The sequence below is a fragment of the Ambystoma mexicanum genome, chromosome 1p (genome assembly GCF_040938575.1).
Source record: "Ambystoma mexicanum isolate Mex_15411 chromosome 1p, UKY_AmexF1_1, whole genome shotgun sequence".
Taxonomy (NCBI): domain Eukaryota; kingdom Metazoa; phylum Chordata; class Amphibia; order Caudata; family Ambystomatidae; genus Ambystoma; species Ambystoma mexicanum.
Window position 1 is genome coordinate 619,142,747 of NC_090921.1, and position 16,224 is coordinate 619,158,970.

Sequence of the window (16,224 nt, forward strand, 5' to 3'; positions counted from 1 at the left end):
AAACTATTTTAGGTCTGTATAATACTGATCAGGGAAAGCAAACCCCTTTTGGTACACTTGAAGAACGACACTGTTATTCAAGGTAGGTAAACACTATTGGTAAGCTCTCACACTCATTCAGTTAAGCAATGATGAAACAGTACCTATACTTATTACTTTTTAGAATGTGGGAAACTATTCAGTAAGTAAACCAACGTATGTACTTTTTAAAGGAGCAACCAGTAAGTTAAAGATAAGTAATAACTTTTAGACACTTTGTAACTTTTCTATTGCAGAGATTCAGTTACAACACTATTTGACAAGTAAGTACTTATACACTTGGTATACTTTCAAGACAGAATCCGTATCTCAAATTCCTTCCCTATTCTATAGCATGAGTTTCTCAGTGGAAGAAGAGGGACCCTAGCGGTCTAGGTGCCAGCTGCAGCCAAGTCAGGATAGGGTTCAGTTGCAGGACAGAAAGTTCCAGAAGATAGCTTCTTATACAAGTAAGTATTAGCTTCAGAGTTAAAGTGTTCAGCGACTTTACAGAATGCGCTCTATACGAGTTTCAGCATTAGGCCTGGGCAAGTGGTATGGAAAAACTCCCAACCACATGAATCACCCACTTAGCCTCACCTGAGGCACACCAAACTTAAGTTAAGAATTACACAAGCCCACACAGTACCTTACGAGAAAAGAAGAGCTTCAGAGCTAATGCCTTCAGGATGCAGCAGCACAGGACCCGGTCCCTGGATTCTTGGTCTGGAGACGAAATAACTGAAAACTGGATGGAAGCTTGCAGCAGCAGTCAGAGGAGGATTCCAGCACATGTTTCTTCATGGATTCTCATGGCTCTGTGGATTTGGGGCCTTTTTACAGCAGCCAGATGAAGAACGAATATCGCCCGTCGGATTCTCTTCTTCACTCTCTCGGTCCTGCACTCTGGTGAGGAGACTTCAGGTATTCAAATCATGTCTCTGGAGATCCAGCAGGAGCCCCAAGCGTTCGTACAGTTTCGGACTTCGGAAGACGTTGGACAGCACTCTGGCTTGAGGTCCCTTGGTATCGGCAGTTTGCAGCCCTGCACCCCTGGAAGGTTGCAGTACGGCAATGGATGGGTCGTTTTGCAGGTCGTCTCAAGACTAGTGAGTCTCACCAGCCTCTGTGTAGTGGGTCGTCATCTTCGGGACCCCGAGGTCGCTTGGAAGGAAGAACAGGCTCTGGGTTACACAGTAGGCTTTCCAGTCGTAAGAATCTGTTACAGCAGTCTTTTCTTCATCTTCCTCTTTTGTTTCAGCTCCAGTGGTCAACTTGACTTCAGCTTCCAGAATCAGTCTTTTATCCAGGAACCCATGCACAACTTCTGAAAACTCTCCCTGCAGTTTACAGAAAGGGGCAGCTGGCTGTCTGATCTGGACAGCCAGTTTCTCAGCACAAACTGGTTCCTTTCAGGCACACTGGAAGACAAAACTGTTTTAACAAAAAGCGTTCATAATTAAAAATAAATAGATGAATGCAACAAATGTTTTCCTCCAAGGATAAATCATTGGATCCAGAGGGTGGTTCCCTTCACCTGGATATTTAGGTAGGATTGCCAAGTGTCTTTCAAATAATAGTTCCATAAATTGTCTTTCCACCAACAGTTCCTTTAAGATGTCAAAAATGTCTATTTCAAAGAACAATTCTTTTAGGATGACAAAAGTGTCTTGGAATACTTGCATATATACATATGCATTTATATAACTTTTACTAGACTTCTTGGTATAGTCCCCTGCCAGGAATCTTGCCTCACAGGGTTTACTTCTTCTTGAGTCGACTGTCCTTTAATTCAGCATAATTGTATGACTTCACTGTGTTCCATTTCATTGGCTTGAGGTACTACTTGTTCCAACTTTCCCCACGCTGACATCTCTGGTGACTTGTTCAAGATTTCCCTTTTTAAAATCCCATTAGTATTAAATTACTTAGGGTAATACACGCTTCAATGTTTCCCACTCCGACACCTCATGTATGGGGATTTGTTTAAATAATTTCTTTTTCACTTGGTCGGTATTCAAATGTCTTTAACTGCCCACATGCCTTTCGGCACTCCCGAGGGTCCCCAATGGCTCTGGGTAGACTGACCGTGTCCCCGACAGATCTGCCGTTGCTGCTGGCGCAACGGTTCTCTCTCGGTGCCTGTGTTGTCCCTTCTGGCCTCACGCCACACTGGTATGTCATGCGTGCGAGCAACAGAGTAGAAGGGCCTGCTTTCTTCAGCGCAGTCCCGCTCTGTACTGATGTCTGCTTTGGCTCCGCTTCTCTCGTCCCGCTTCCTTCTTCTCCGGGTCTCTCCATTTGAATGCAGATACCATCGTTAAATGTCCCACTCTCTCGGGCCTCCCCAAAACAACTAGTCTGCATGCTTGACTTGTGTTTCTTCTGATCTGCATTAACTCCTTTCTCCTCTTCCTCGTCTCAGTGCCCAAGGTTTTCTAGAAATTGGGGCCCTGATTCAAGGATTATTTGCGCTGAAAAAAAACGGGATTTGTGCGCCATTCTGCCCGCAAATCCCCATTTGTTAAACAGGGATTTACGGGCAGAATGGAGCACAAATCCCATTTTTTTTCGGCGCTAATAATCCATGAATCAGGGCCTGGGATTCTACAGCATTTCTAGAATTTCCAATGTGATATTGTTCAGAATGTCTATTCAGAAAATCATTAGAGATAGAAGATAAATGTGTGATTTGCATCTTGACTGGAATGGCAGTATGCCATCAGATGTTTAGGCGTCATAGGGTTTTCTTCAAGAGGGGCGAGGGGGAATACTGCGTCTCTCCTAATGGAGTCACCACCTCCTCCCGGGAGTAGTCTCGTCTCCTCCCTCATGATACCACCCCCAGGATCAGGTAACTCCTGCCGTCCCCTGGCCATGTGGGAGGAGATCTTCACTTGGGAATCAGTAATGACTCCGCAGGATTCATCTCATATAGTACTTCCCCTTTCCAAAGATTTATCATTGTCTACATTTAAATTAAATAAACAATTATATATACAATACACTCACTGTTTCGTTTGACTATATGAATGCTACAATTTCTTTGTACCGATCTACAGCCCTCTCTCCCTCCTAACATAAGCCTGGCTGCTCTGCCAACGCTACCAAATAATTTCAGGTGGTACAGCCTTATACTAAGAGTGGAGTTTCTATACTGCCTCAGATATTGTTTTATGAAGCCCTTAGTTGAACTTTCAAAAAACTGTCCTAACAGTTCCTATAGTGTTGTCTCTGAATTTTTATTGTTTTACTTACCTGTTTTTATTTGCTTTACTACACAGTTTTCCATGTTTCATAATTGAATCACTTACGTCTTGAAAGTAAACCATAGTGATCTCTAGTAAGATAACCAATTGTGAATGTCTAGGTTTATATTGTGGAATTCGTAATACTGCTTACCTGTTTTCAGTGTTGAAACCAAATGGTGTTTAATATTTCCTGTATAATTTGAGTGCTCTGTATGTGCCTCATTGTACCATTATACCACCACATATCTCCTGAAGTGGAAGCCTTGCTGCTCTACCACCTACAAATTGATTAAGTATGGCCGACACGTGTTTTTTCCCTGTTCGCTAAAATAGGGTGGCCTCTAAGCACGCTTCGTGGGGCTGGTTCAGAAAATCCATCTCAATAGTAATGAATCTAGCTTTCAGAGAGGAGGGGGAATTTATTAGCAACAGACTAAGAGCAACTGTATCAAACATGGAGAAGCAATTGTAGTGTAAAAGCACGGAGAGCTGGAGATGAAGTATGGTATATGTTGTTACAGAGAAAAGGGCAGAATATATTGGCCCAAGGGTCACCATCAGATTTCAGCATATATGTTATTTACACCTGCAGTGAGAAAATGTTCGTGGATTTATCGAAACAGTACAGTAAGCAACAGTTTCAAGCAAAAGTTTACAGAAGCACTGCATACCTGCACTTTCCAAATGGTAATCTGCGTGCGAACGGGCAAAGGCAACTGTAGAGCCCGATAGAGGCAGCGAGACAGAATATTGAGATGGTGACGTACACTGAGAAGGAAAAATAGAGCTAATCAGCACAAACATTTTACTATTTCCTTCAGCAGGGGCTCAAGGATGTCTACACTAAAAAGGTAAACAAATATACACCATGTCCGAAGAAAAAATCATGAGACAAACATTACTTACCCAGTAATCGTCTATCTGTGGTGTATATCTGCCTGGAGTTAAATGCTTTCCATAGGCTGCCATCTAGTGTTTGACTGAGTAATAAATCTTGTTTGTCGAATTTCGAAAACATGGCATCAACAGGGGCGATCCTGTAACACTACCTTTTCTGTGTGTACAGGGACCCATAATGCTTCACGCGTCGACATCTTCATAATGTTTCTTTTGCTGACATTAGGTATGAAACAGAGATCCGTTATGGCTAGTTGTACACTCCTGTTTCCGGTAGGGAGGCAAGGTGTGCAACTGTGACTAAGCGGATCCAAAGCAAAGAAAGACTATTACTAGGTAAGTAATGTTTGTCTTCTTAAGTTTGTGATTCTGCTTATATTCACATGCTTTGCATAGACTAGCAAGCAGTACCAGAAGGAACGGTAGCAACGCAGTGGGTGTGCCAAAGAGAAAGTAGCAAGTAGATGTTTAAGCATCTATGCTTGTACCACATGTAAATCCGCTCCGACTTGCGTATCTACACGTTGGGTCAATGTGTGAACAGCGCTCCATGTCGCAGCTTTAAAATTGTCCCCCAAGCATACATTAGCAATGAAAGCTAGAGCTGCACCTGTGTTGTGAGTGGAATTTGCTCTAGGAGTGAATGGGAGTGTTTTATGAGCTAATGTCATCACCACGAGGGGGCGCAGAAGCTCGGCTGCCTGATCCATCGCCTCCTTGCCTCAGGCCGATTCAAACCTTGTGATTTCTGTATTTACTACAATTTTCTTAGCCCTGTTTTTCCGATCCCGATTCCCTAGCTTGGGAGCACCTGCAGTTCAGATTTATTCTGAATCGCTCTCTACTTCTACCTAATCTCACCTCCGTGGCCTCCACCACTTTATCAGCCGTTGGCCTCTTCCCGCTCTCCTTTGTGAGCAGGAGCTTCAGTGCTCACATCCCCCAAAGGGACTTCGCGTCGCCTCCTGCCTCTAACATGGGCTGCCTCCCTGCCCAGCACCTCCTGATCACCGACTGGCCCAGCGATCTGCCTGATCAGTGCTCTTGGCGTCCGGATCGGCGCAACGGCTCCTGCGACCGCACTAAGGGTGACCGCATTGTGCTGGAGCAGGATTGGAAAGGCAATCCAGCTGCAGCGGTCGGACGGAGGGTGGTACCTTGAGCCTTCTGCTGCGCCTCACTACTGCGGATCCTACACCATTCATCCTTGATCCCCAGGAGACTGCTACTGCTGACACAGGTTAAGCAGTGTTTATCTGCCGCGGCCGTACTGAGGGAGGAGCCTACACTCCCCACACTGCGCAGCCATTCCTGCGGTGCCCGGCAGCCACGAATTTCCGCTCTACCTCATCACAAACTCCTTTGAGGCAACTCGAGCACCGTTACAGGTTGGAAAGTGTTCGGCTACCGCGGCTGCACAGAGGTAGGAGCCTTATTCCCTCTCACTACTGAATCTACCCTGCAGGGCCCTACTGCAACCGACTCCTGCTCTTTCGGATCTTTTCCGCCCATACCGCCTGGCCTCTGAGTTTATCTCTGCTTGCCTGCCTCACCTTGCTGGCCTGTCCCTGCCTGCACTGTCCGTGCCCACTCGTGTGGACTGGTGCGGCTCTCCGCTTGCCTGCTTCAGCCTACTGGCCACCCAACTCGCACTGTCTGAGCCCACTCGTGGGGACTGGTGCAGCTCTCTGCTCAGTGCCGAAGTGGATCTGCCCTACCCCCTGTTCGGCTGGGTCCTCAACCTCTGCCACCATGTTTAGACCGGTGGCTACCGGCGCAGTGACCGTGCCCACTCTGCTTCCATCTTCCACCGCAATCCGTCTTCCTCCATTGGACTACCTACAGCAACTCGGGCCCTCCTCCTGGCTCACCTCACTACTCCTGACCTCACTGTTCGGCTGGGTCCAGGATCCTCAAGCTCTGAGACACTACATTAGACCGGTGGCTGCTGGTGCACTGCCCGTGACCACCCTGCTTCCATCTTCCACCGCAATCCGTCTTCCTCCATTGAGTTATCTACAGTAACTCAGGCCTTCCTCCTGGTGGACCTCACTACTCCTCTTCTGGGCCTCACCCTTCTTGCCCCGGAACTTACTACACTTAAGTTCTGCGACAACACCTCAAGACCGGAGGCTGATGGTGTAGTGTCCACTCCACTCCACTGCATTGCAATCTGTCTACGACCACTGGACTGCCTGCAGCAACCTGCCCCCACCTGATCAGTTCATCCAACCGCCCAGAACTGGCTGCTCTCATCTAACTGTTTATGGACGCTCTGCTGCCGAGCCCGAGGCTTCTCACACCACCTTTACAGTATCTCAGCCATCCCATTCTATTAACCTCACACTCTCCTCACCCTCCCCAAAACAATCTGTGCTCTCTGCACGGTCTATGGACGCTCTGCTGCCGAGGCTACTCACTCCACCTCCTCAGGGGCTCATCCACCCCATCCTATTAGCCTCATCCTTCCTGATCTCTCCCTGAACCCACTGGATTGTCTGTGGACGCTCTGCTGCCGAGGCTACCACCCCTCCCCTTCCTGGCCTCATCCAGTCCTGCTACTGAGGCTACCTACCCCTCTTCCTTGTCTGTTAGCCTCTCCATCCCTCTCCTGATCCTGCTGTGCACACTACTTTGTCTGAGGACGCTCTGCTGCTGAAGCTACCTGCCCGTACTCAATCCCCCTCTTATCATGCGCTCTGTCTGCCCCTCCCCTCCTCGTTCACCCTCCTCTCCCATCTTTACCTTCCTCCCCCCTCCTTCTCCTTCCTCTCTTCCTCATGCCCGCCCCCACGACTTACCCCCCCCACCAACCCCTTCACACTTTCCCTCCCCGTCCTAACCTCATCTACCCCCCTTCTGCCAAACCCTCCAGCATCATTAACATTGCACTCTGGAAAGCCAGATCGCTGCGGCACTCGACATGTTCTTTCAACTCAACCTCCATTCCCTCTGCATCACGGAAATTTGGATCCCCCTCACCAATTCCACTGTCCCTGCTTCTCTCACCACCCCCACTTTCTCTCATGTCTCCCACCGCTCTGGTCGCGTCAGCAGCATTGGTCTCATCTACCACCCTAAATTTCTTTCCTCTAGCCCCCACCCCATCTCTCCCTACCTTCTCTTCTTTTGAATAGCTTTTCAAATCTTTCACCTACCCTCATGCAATTTCCTTCTTAATTATTTACAGACCTCCAGGCCCCCTCTCTTCCTTTTATGAAGACCTGGACTGACTTCTCTCTCCCCCGCTCTCCCCCTCTCTGTGATTTCAACCTTCCCCTCTCCAGCTCCTCTCAATCTTCCCCTCTCCTCACCATACTAGACTCCTATCTCCTCTCTCCCCTCGATACTCCTCCAACCCACTCCTCTGGTTCCACTCTTGATCTCATCCTTACCTCACCCGTCTCTTCTCTTCTCTTCTCAACTACCTCTCTGACCATGCCCTACTCTTCTTCTACCTTACTCCCCCCTTCCTCTTTGTCCACCCACTCCACCCCCAACCGCCTTCTCTCATCGTGATCTCTACAACTTTAACCCTTCCCTCTTCTTCACCTCATGCTCTTCCTCCCTTCCCCCTCTCTCAGACTTCTCCTCTCTCTCGGTCAATGACACCCTCTCCTCACGGTCTTCCTCTTTCTCCACCAGTCTCGATCAACTCTACCCTCTTACTTCCTTCCACCCTTCTCGAAAACCTTCCCAAACCTGGCTTTCCCCTCACCTTCTACCCATGCGTTGTCTCCTCTGCCCCCTCGAACGACGTTGGATGAAATCCCCATCTCTGACTAACCAATCCTATTTTTCATATCAGTCTCTCTATGACTTTTGCCTCAAATCAGTCATATGCTCCTACTACTCTAACCTTCTCCACTCACAAGCCTCTCACCCCAGTCAAATTGTCAAAACCCTCTCTCGCCTCCTCTCCCCTCCTACTCCTGATCCCTCTACCAACTCCCCTCTCTCCCCCTCTGACTTTGCCAGCTTTTTCTCATCCAAAGTTCTATCCCTAAGCCAAAATATTCTCCTATCCTCCTCCTACGACTCTCCTCCCTCCTCCTTCTTCACTCCCTCTACCTGCATGTCCAACTTCTCTCCTATCACTCCATCCTGTGTGTCTTCTTCTGTCCAAAACTCACCCTACTGCTGCCCCCTCTGGCCCCCTTCCCACTTCCCTTATTACTAAAGTCTACCCCCTGCTCATTCCCTACCTGACTAATTTATTCAACACCTCTACCACCTTTCCGTCAGCATTCAAACATGCCACTATAATTCACATCCTGAAGAAACCTTCTGCTAACCCTCTTCTTACTTCTAACTTTCGTCCAATTTCGCTTCTCCCCTTCCTCTCTAAGCTTCTCGAGCGCCTAGCCTACTCTCAACTCTCAGCCTTTGTAACTACTCACTCTCTCCTTCCTCCCTCTCAATTTGGATTCCGCCCTAAACAGTCCACTGAGACTGCTCTCACTTACGTGCTCAATTCCCTCCTTACTGCTCGCGACGCTAAGCAATCCTCTATCCTCGTCCTGCTTGACCGGTCTGCTGCCTTTGACACCGTTTATCACCCCTTACTCCTTACTACTCTCTCCTCCTTTGGCTTCAAAGGCTCGGTCCTCTCCTAGCTCTTCTCTTACCTCTCCAATCGTTCGTATGCGGTCTCCTGGGGCGGCCGCACCTCTTCCAACATCCCTTTGGACTATGGTGTTCGCCAAGGCTCTGTATTCGGCCCTTTTCTCCTTTATACCTCCCTTCTTGCCCCAGTTATCTCCTCTTTTGGCATTTCTCACCACTTCTACGCAGATGACACCCAACTCTTTCTCTCCTCCTCCTCTTTCACTCCCGATCTCCATCACTCCTTATCTTCCTGCCTTACGGCTATTAAAAAGTGGAGGTCATCTCACTTTCTCTCCCTCATGAAGCACGCCGACATAAAAGTGAAAGTTATTTTCACCGCAGCAGACATTTCGGGCTGCTGCGGTGAAAATAAAAAGGTGAGTGTTCACCTTTCTCCCCCTCGAGCTCCGGCTGTATTTCAAGCCTGAGATCGAGGGAGGTGTCGTTGGAAAGGGGAGATTCTCCCCTTTCCAGCGACACCCTTTGTGACAGCATTGCTGCCCGCGGATTGGGCGCAGGGCACTTGATGCGCGGGCAGCAATGCCACTAGACACCAGGGATGTCTTTGAATGTGGGGGTGGGGTGGGGGCTGCCCCCCCGGCTCCCAAAGCATGGGGGCACATGTGTACAACCCTGGGGGCAGATGGCTGATCATCTGCCCCCAGGGAAGGGGGCACAAAAATAAAAATAAAAAAGGAAATAAACGGGGATGGGGGGTGGGGGTTCCTGGGTTTTTTTGCCCCCTGAAATGGTGGTGGCCCTCCCACATCAAGTGGAAAGGGGGGCCACCCCTTGTAGCCCTCCCTGGGGGCAGATTCATGCCCCCAGGCAGGAGTACATGAGGTGCGCCCCCCCATCCAATTGGGGGATGAGGGAGAGGGCCACCAGGAATACGTGTGCAGGCTCCCCAAAGGATGGGGCCTGCAGGTTAGGGCACCCCCTGGGGGAAGATGGCTGATCATCTGCCCCGGGATAAGGGGGCAAAATAAAAAAATGAAAAGAAAAACTAAAGGAAATTTTGGGTGGGAGTGGGGGGCCACCAGGGATATATTTTACAGAAAAGGGGGGAAGGCCCTCTCCCCCTCACCCCAAGGGGAAATGGGGGCACTCCTTGTAGCCCTCCCTGGGGGCAGATATCTGCTCCTAGGAAGGGGCATCTGCCCCCAGGGAGTGCTGAATGAGATGCCCCCCTGCATTTGGTGTGGGGAGGGGTAGAGGGTCACCCCCCCTTACATTAGAAAATTACCTGACGGTTTAGGGTGCCCCTCAGCCCGCCCTAAAGTGTAGTGTACCATTTTCAATTTTTTTCTTTATTTACAATCTGGCCCAGGATGCCCAAACGTTACTGCCCCACCCACCGGAGAGCCTGTCCCACACATTTTTGGTGGCCCTCAACCCCAAACCCCAAATGGAGGGGGGGGGGTTTATCTCACACAGCTGTTTGTACGAGGCCCAGGGAGGCCTGCATGAGGTGCCCCTACCACCCATTTCGGGTGAGGGAGGAGAGGGCCATCAAACATTGTGGGACAGGCCCCCCAGTGGGTGGGGCAGTAAGGATTGGGCACCCTGGGGTCAGATTGGCACACCAATGTGCCCCTCTGCACCAAGGCAAGTTTTGTAAACAAAGAAAAAAATGGAAAATGGTGGAACGCATTTTAGGGGGGGCTGTGGGGCACACCAAAGGGACAGGGAATTTTCTAATGGGACGGGGTGGTGACCCCGTCTCCCCCACCCGCAATGGAGTGGTGCCCATTTTTTATTTTATTTTATTACATTTGTTATACGCCCAGACCCGGGGGTAACACGGCGTAGTTACAGACAATGGGAGAATGCAATCTTAGAAAGTACACAAAAGGCACACAGGAAAAGCAGTCAATAATACACAATAATATGCAAGGCAGTCAATAATATACAACAATATGCAAAGCAGTCAGATATGTACAGTTAATTGGAGCGGATTAGTGCTCTAGTTCAGTTAGAACTTATTGAAGAGCCAAGTCTTCAGGAAGCTTTTGAATTTAGGGAAGGAGGTTTCGTTCATAATGTGGGTAGGTAGCGCGTTCCAGTGTCTATGTGCCAGTGTTTTGAAGCTACTGCCCCCTGCTTTCTCTCTTTTGTATCTGGGGGTTTCAAGGGATGCGTTTTTGTTGGACCTGAGAAGTCTAGTCTGGGACTTCATCGTGACTGTGTTGTTGAGGTATTTGGGAACTTTGTTAGCCCTGCATTTGTGGGTGATGCTCAGGGTTTTAAATAGAATTCTGGCTTGGATGGGGAGCCAGTGGTGGTCTCTTCTGGTGTTAGAGATATGTTCAGATTTTTTGATGCCTAAAGCTGCTCCGAGGGCTTTGTTCTGCATGAGTTGGAGTTTGGCTATGTTGGCTTTGGAAGTGCCCAGGAAGAGGATATTACAATAGTCTAGCTTAGACAGTATGAGTGCTCTGGCTAGAGTAACACAGTTTTTGGCTGAGAGGAATTTACGGCTGAGTGAGATGAGTTTGGAGGTGTAGGAAGTGGACGAGGCTAATGTGTTTACTTGTTTAGACATGGATAGTGTTGCATCTAAGTAGACGCCAAGGGTCTTAACTTGTTTAAGAACAGGGATTGTGGTTCCATCAATGGTGAATGATTTGAAGGCAGGCTCAAGGGTGTTGATTTTGCTGGAGGAGCCTAGTATGAGGAGCTCAGTTTTGTCGTTGTTGAGACATTAGCCATCCAGTTTTGGATGAGTGAGTCGATTTGGTTAACCAGGAGGGAGTCTTGTTCATGATTGCCTGAGAGAGGAATCCCTGGGACCAGATATCTGCTCCTAGGAAGGGAGGCCTGAGCCCAGGTTAGAGTGCAGGACAGCCCCGCCCCCTTATCTGCCCCCAGGGAGGGCTACATTTTTCTGGTGTGACCGTGGGCAACGCATGTTTTTTGTTTTGTTTACAGCTTTTTCTATGCGAGCAGCTGCAACGTTATGTGAGTACTGTTTTTTATTATTCTATGGTTAGGGCCCACTGTCAGTGGGGTGGGTGAGACTGGGGCTGGATTGTTGGTGGTGTGGGTGGGAATGGGCCATCTGGGCAGATATGTTGGTGGGCTGGGACACAATTGCAAGGGAAGGCCACAATTTGACCCCCTCCCCCCATGCCAGCAGAACATTGGTGTTTCCTTGGGAGCGGTTCCCTCCCATGTGGGTTGTCCGTCTGCAAGTCCAGGCTCCACCTCTGGTTGTGCTACGTTACAGATGTCACCTGCGGGGAGGAATGGGGATCCTGCTGGGGTTCCCTGGTGCTGCTGCTGTGCTTAGGGGACGGTACACCCACATAGTACATGGATGTCCAAGGCCAGGGACATCACCTCCAACCATCCTGGAGTTGCGGCTGGGCTGCATTACAGCTTTTCCCTTCGGGGAGGTATTGGCACACTGCCGAGACTCCCTGGTGGGGAGAAGTTGTAACGCAGGGCAGCCAGGGCTCCAGCAAAGTCGACGGTAATATCCCTGGCCTTGGGCACCCTTCTCCCATGTGGGTCTTTGTCGGGGGTTCTGGGTAATAAATTCTGGGCTGATTTGCGCCGTGGATTCCCAAGGGTGTCCTCTTTTGGGAAATGCATGGGGTTCCCGGTTTTCCTTGCTGGCTTCAACACCCTAGGCCCAAATCTGTAGGTTGCTCACATGAACAAAATGGGCTGTGCCGAAAGGCTTGGGGTTACCAGTGGGTTACTTTTTTCCTTTTGCGCCCCCAGTAGGTGCACCCACACGTGAGGTATCGTTTTCATTGGGACACGTATGGGGACGTGGGAAGGTAGGCCATGTGTTGTTGGCGGTGTGTTTCGGTGGGTGGCCAGAGCGAAATGTCTGAGAATTGTCTTCATTTCCAGCCAATTTCAGAGACATTTCCCTGTGTGCATTCACCGAAACACGTCGCCAACAACAGATGTCATACCTTCTCGCGTTCCCACAGGTGTCCCGACAAAAACGGTACCTCACATGTGTGGGTACACCTACCGGGGGCGCAAAAGGAAAAGGGTAACCTGCTGGTAACCCCAAGCCTTTCGCCACAGCACATTTTGTTCATGTGGGCAATCTACAGATTTGGGCCTAGGGTGTCGAAGCCAGCAAGGAAAACACGGAACCCCATGCATTTCTGAAAAGAGGACACCCGTGGGAATTCACAGAGATCTGACTTGCGCAAATAGGCCCAGAATCTATTACCCAGAACCCTCGGCAAAGTCCATATTTGGGGGTAAAAAACACAAATTTCAGACATTTCACTCTACTCACCCACCGAAACACGCCGCCAACAACAGATGTCATACCTTCCCATATTCCCACAGGTGTCCCGACGAAAACGGTACCTCACATGTGTGGGTGCACCTACCGGGCCACAAAAGGAAAAAGGCTACACCACTTGTAACCCACAAAGGGTTTGGGGAGACAACCTACAGATTTGGGCCTAGGGGGTCCGAGCCACCAAGGATAACAGGGAAACCCATGCATTTCAGAAAAGAGAACACCCGTGGGAAACCGCAGAGGTCTGACTTGTGCAAATCGGCCCACAATGTATTACACAGACACCCTGACAAAGTCCGAAATGTGGCCAAAAAAAACGCATTTTCCCCACATTTCACTCGGCTCACCCACCGAAACACGCCGCCAACAAAACATGGCCTACTGTCCCGCGTTCCCACAGGTGTCCTGATGAAAACGCTGTGCAGTTCCCTTAGGGACCACTGCAAAAAGTTTAAGACTACAGGAGTTAGCAGTAAACCCAATTGGTAGCAGTCTGCACCACCCAGATTTACCTGGTAGCTGTGGCTGAGCAGTCAGACTTCTCTCAAGAAGAGTTAGGCAGTATACAGAGCATACACAATAGGGCAGGTAAACACAGTAAAACAAGCAAACACTGACCAGAGCTTTGGTGTAAAAGATATCATTATTTATTTAAAAACACATCTATAAAAACACACTGGCACTAATATCAAGCCCATTCAAAAACACAGTCACTAAAGTATACACACTCCCTCAAAAGAATATTAGACAAGTCTTAAGTAAAGCACCACTTATTTTCAGACAGCGGTGAGCGCTTAACGCAGATGGCACTCTAATAATTCGGGTTAAAAGGGAGAGAAAGGCAAAGCATAGATTGAAACAGATCCCAACACTTTCAGAAGAGCACAGTGCGAGAGGAAGGCAGAATAAAACCGTGAAGTTAAAGTTCAGAAGGCCGGACCCACTTTAAGAGGATCCGGACAAAATGTGTCCAAGGTCACACGGTTGAAAAGTGCAAAAAAGTCTCGGAAAGGTTCAGAAAGGAGTTGGACCAAAAGAAAGGGACCAGTTAGATGGTCAAGAGGCCAGCCCAGTCCAGAAGGTTAAGGATTTACTGTCACCTTGTAGCAATCTATAAAAAGGGAGGCCAGGCGGACACGGTACCTTGAAATGGTGAGAATGCTCCAGCGGGGGCAGTTGTTCCTAGCAGTGGGTGCAAGTCGGTGCTTCGTCCGGGGGAAGAGAGGATCTTGTCGTGGAGGAAAACAGACGGTCGTTGCACTACGAGGGAAGAAACCAGCCGCGGAGTTCTCGATCAAAAGGAGCGGTCCTTTTATTCGCGGTCCAGTGGTAAGTGGCTATCCGGTTGCCGAGGTGCTTGGCACGGGCAATTCGACCACTAGACGTACTGTTAGACAAAAAAGAAAGCGAACTGGTTGAACCCACCAGCTCAAGGGGAAGAGACTCTCCGGCAAGAAGATCTCCTCTGTCGTTGGGAAGTGGTGAGACGGTTCAGCAGGGCTCCACCGGTGGTGTCGTCGTTGCAGGTCGGCTCAGCTTCTCCCTCTTCGGATTTTCAGGTCCTGTGGCGACTTCTGAAGTTCCAGCCCCAAAAGCCCTGCTTTTATGCAAGAAACCCCCATTTATTCAGCCTAGCTGTCAATCAAACATGCTAAGTGGTGAGCGGGGTGGCTCACCACTTGGGCCAATCACGCAAGAGTGCGACTTGGGTTGGCAAGGCAACTTAGTCCAAGGTGCCTAAACCCCCTCCCACACCCCCTGTGGTACCCAGACAGAGTGGCACCACTTTGGAGGGCTTCTGTGTAGAAGCCTGCCAAAAGTGGAACAAAGGGCTTGACCTTTGGTTTGGAGTTACAGAGGCGAACACAATCCCATTTTAAAACAGAGTTCTGGCAAAAAGACCCTACCGGTGAATTAACATTAAATAAATAAACCGGCGGTATCTTTAACATTGCACCAAAAAGTGTTGCGTTTAAAATAGATGGGAAAATCCCATAGAGAATATTCTTAAGGAATATTACGCGTGGTAACCACTGCCACCAGCCAGAAACTCGACGAGGGAGGACTGCACAGTACCCCCTCGAAAAACAGACCCAGGGGCAATCGAATTACCCCTACCAGTACTTCCACATTATGATGGTTTGTACTGGTTCGGTTACTAAATTTGGGACTAGTAAAACCAATGGTGACTTTACATGTCCTGGGAGACAGTAGTCAGTCCCAGGGTATGGAGTCTATGGTGGGGTGTCATTATGACACCCCTGTGTTACTGCACTGAGGGTGCTGTGTAACACACATAGTAAAAACACGTGACCCTATGGAGTAAAAGACCCCATAGCCCATAAAACACATTAACAGTCAAAGAAACACCTCAAATCATGTCCAAGAGTGTGAGGAAAAAGAAAACTCCAGAAATCCAGAAAAGCTGCTGGGGGACTCACTAGGTTAGGAAATTCAGCCTAAACAGAGAATTCTCCCTAACACTCGCCCCCCTCCCCGCCACCCAGACTGAGGGACAGGAGGATTTAATCCACTCCTGGATGAATCTCATACCTCTAGTCGATGACATACATCCTAAAGACTATCAGCATTTTGGTGGTGACACCCTGACCTGTGCTCAATGGTGAAATCAAACCCTTGCAGGCAGATTGACCATCTCAATAGTTTTGGGTTTTCCCCTTTCATTTGCATTAACCATCTCAAGGGTTGGTGGTCAGTCTGAATAACAAAAGTAGAACCATACAAGTATGGCATAAACTTCTTCAGAGCCCACACAATAGCAAAACACTCTCTTTCAATGGTTGCCCACCTTGTTTCAGGATCCTTCAGTTTTCTACTGATGAAGCAAATGGGGTGTTCCATACCTTTCCCATCCAGTTGACTGAGGACTGCACCTATTCCTAGATTTGAAGCATCGGTCTGCACAATGAAAGTTTGGTGGTAGTCAGGAGCTCTGAGTACTGGGGCTTGGCAAAGAGCCTTTTTCAGGTTTTCAAAGGCCTGATTGCACTCCTCATTCCATCTAACCTTTTTAGGGAATTTAGGAGAGGAGATGACATTCAGTGGAGAAGCTATGGTCCCATAGTTCTCTATGAAATTCCTGTAGTACCCAGTGAGACCTAAAAGGCTCTCACCTGGGTCTGAGTAGTAGGTGTTGTCCAATTTTGCACAGCA

The 16,224-nt window shown here is 49.0% G+C and overlaps 1 protein-coding gene across 3 annotated transcripts in view; it reads right to left on the bottom strand.

The window, feature by feature from the left end:
* Nucleotides 1-16,224, bottom strand: part of SPPL2B (signal peptide peptidase like 2B) — a 1,058,839-nt gene that overhangs the window by 548,616 nt on the left and 493,999 nt on the right. For all 3 annotated transcript variants that reach the window (XM_069649607.1, XM_069649606.1, XM_069649608.1), the window contains exon 7: nt 3,941-4,037. In XM_069649607.1, the coding sequence (XP_069505708.1) occupies nt 3,941-4,037 (97 nt within the window). The remainder of the gene's footprint in view (nt 1-3,940; nt 4,038-16,224) is intronic.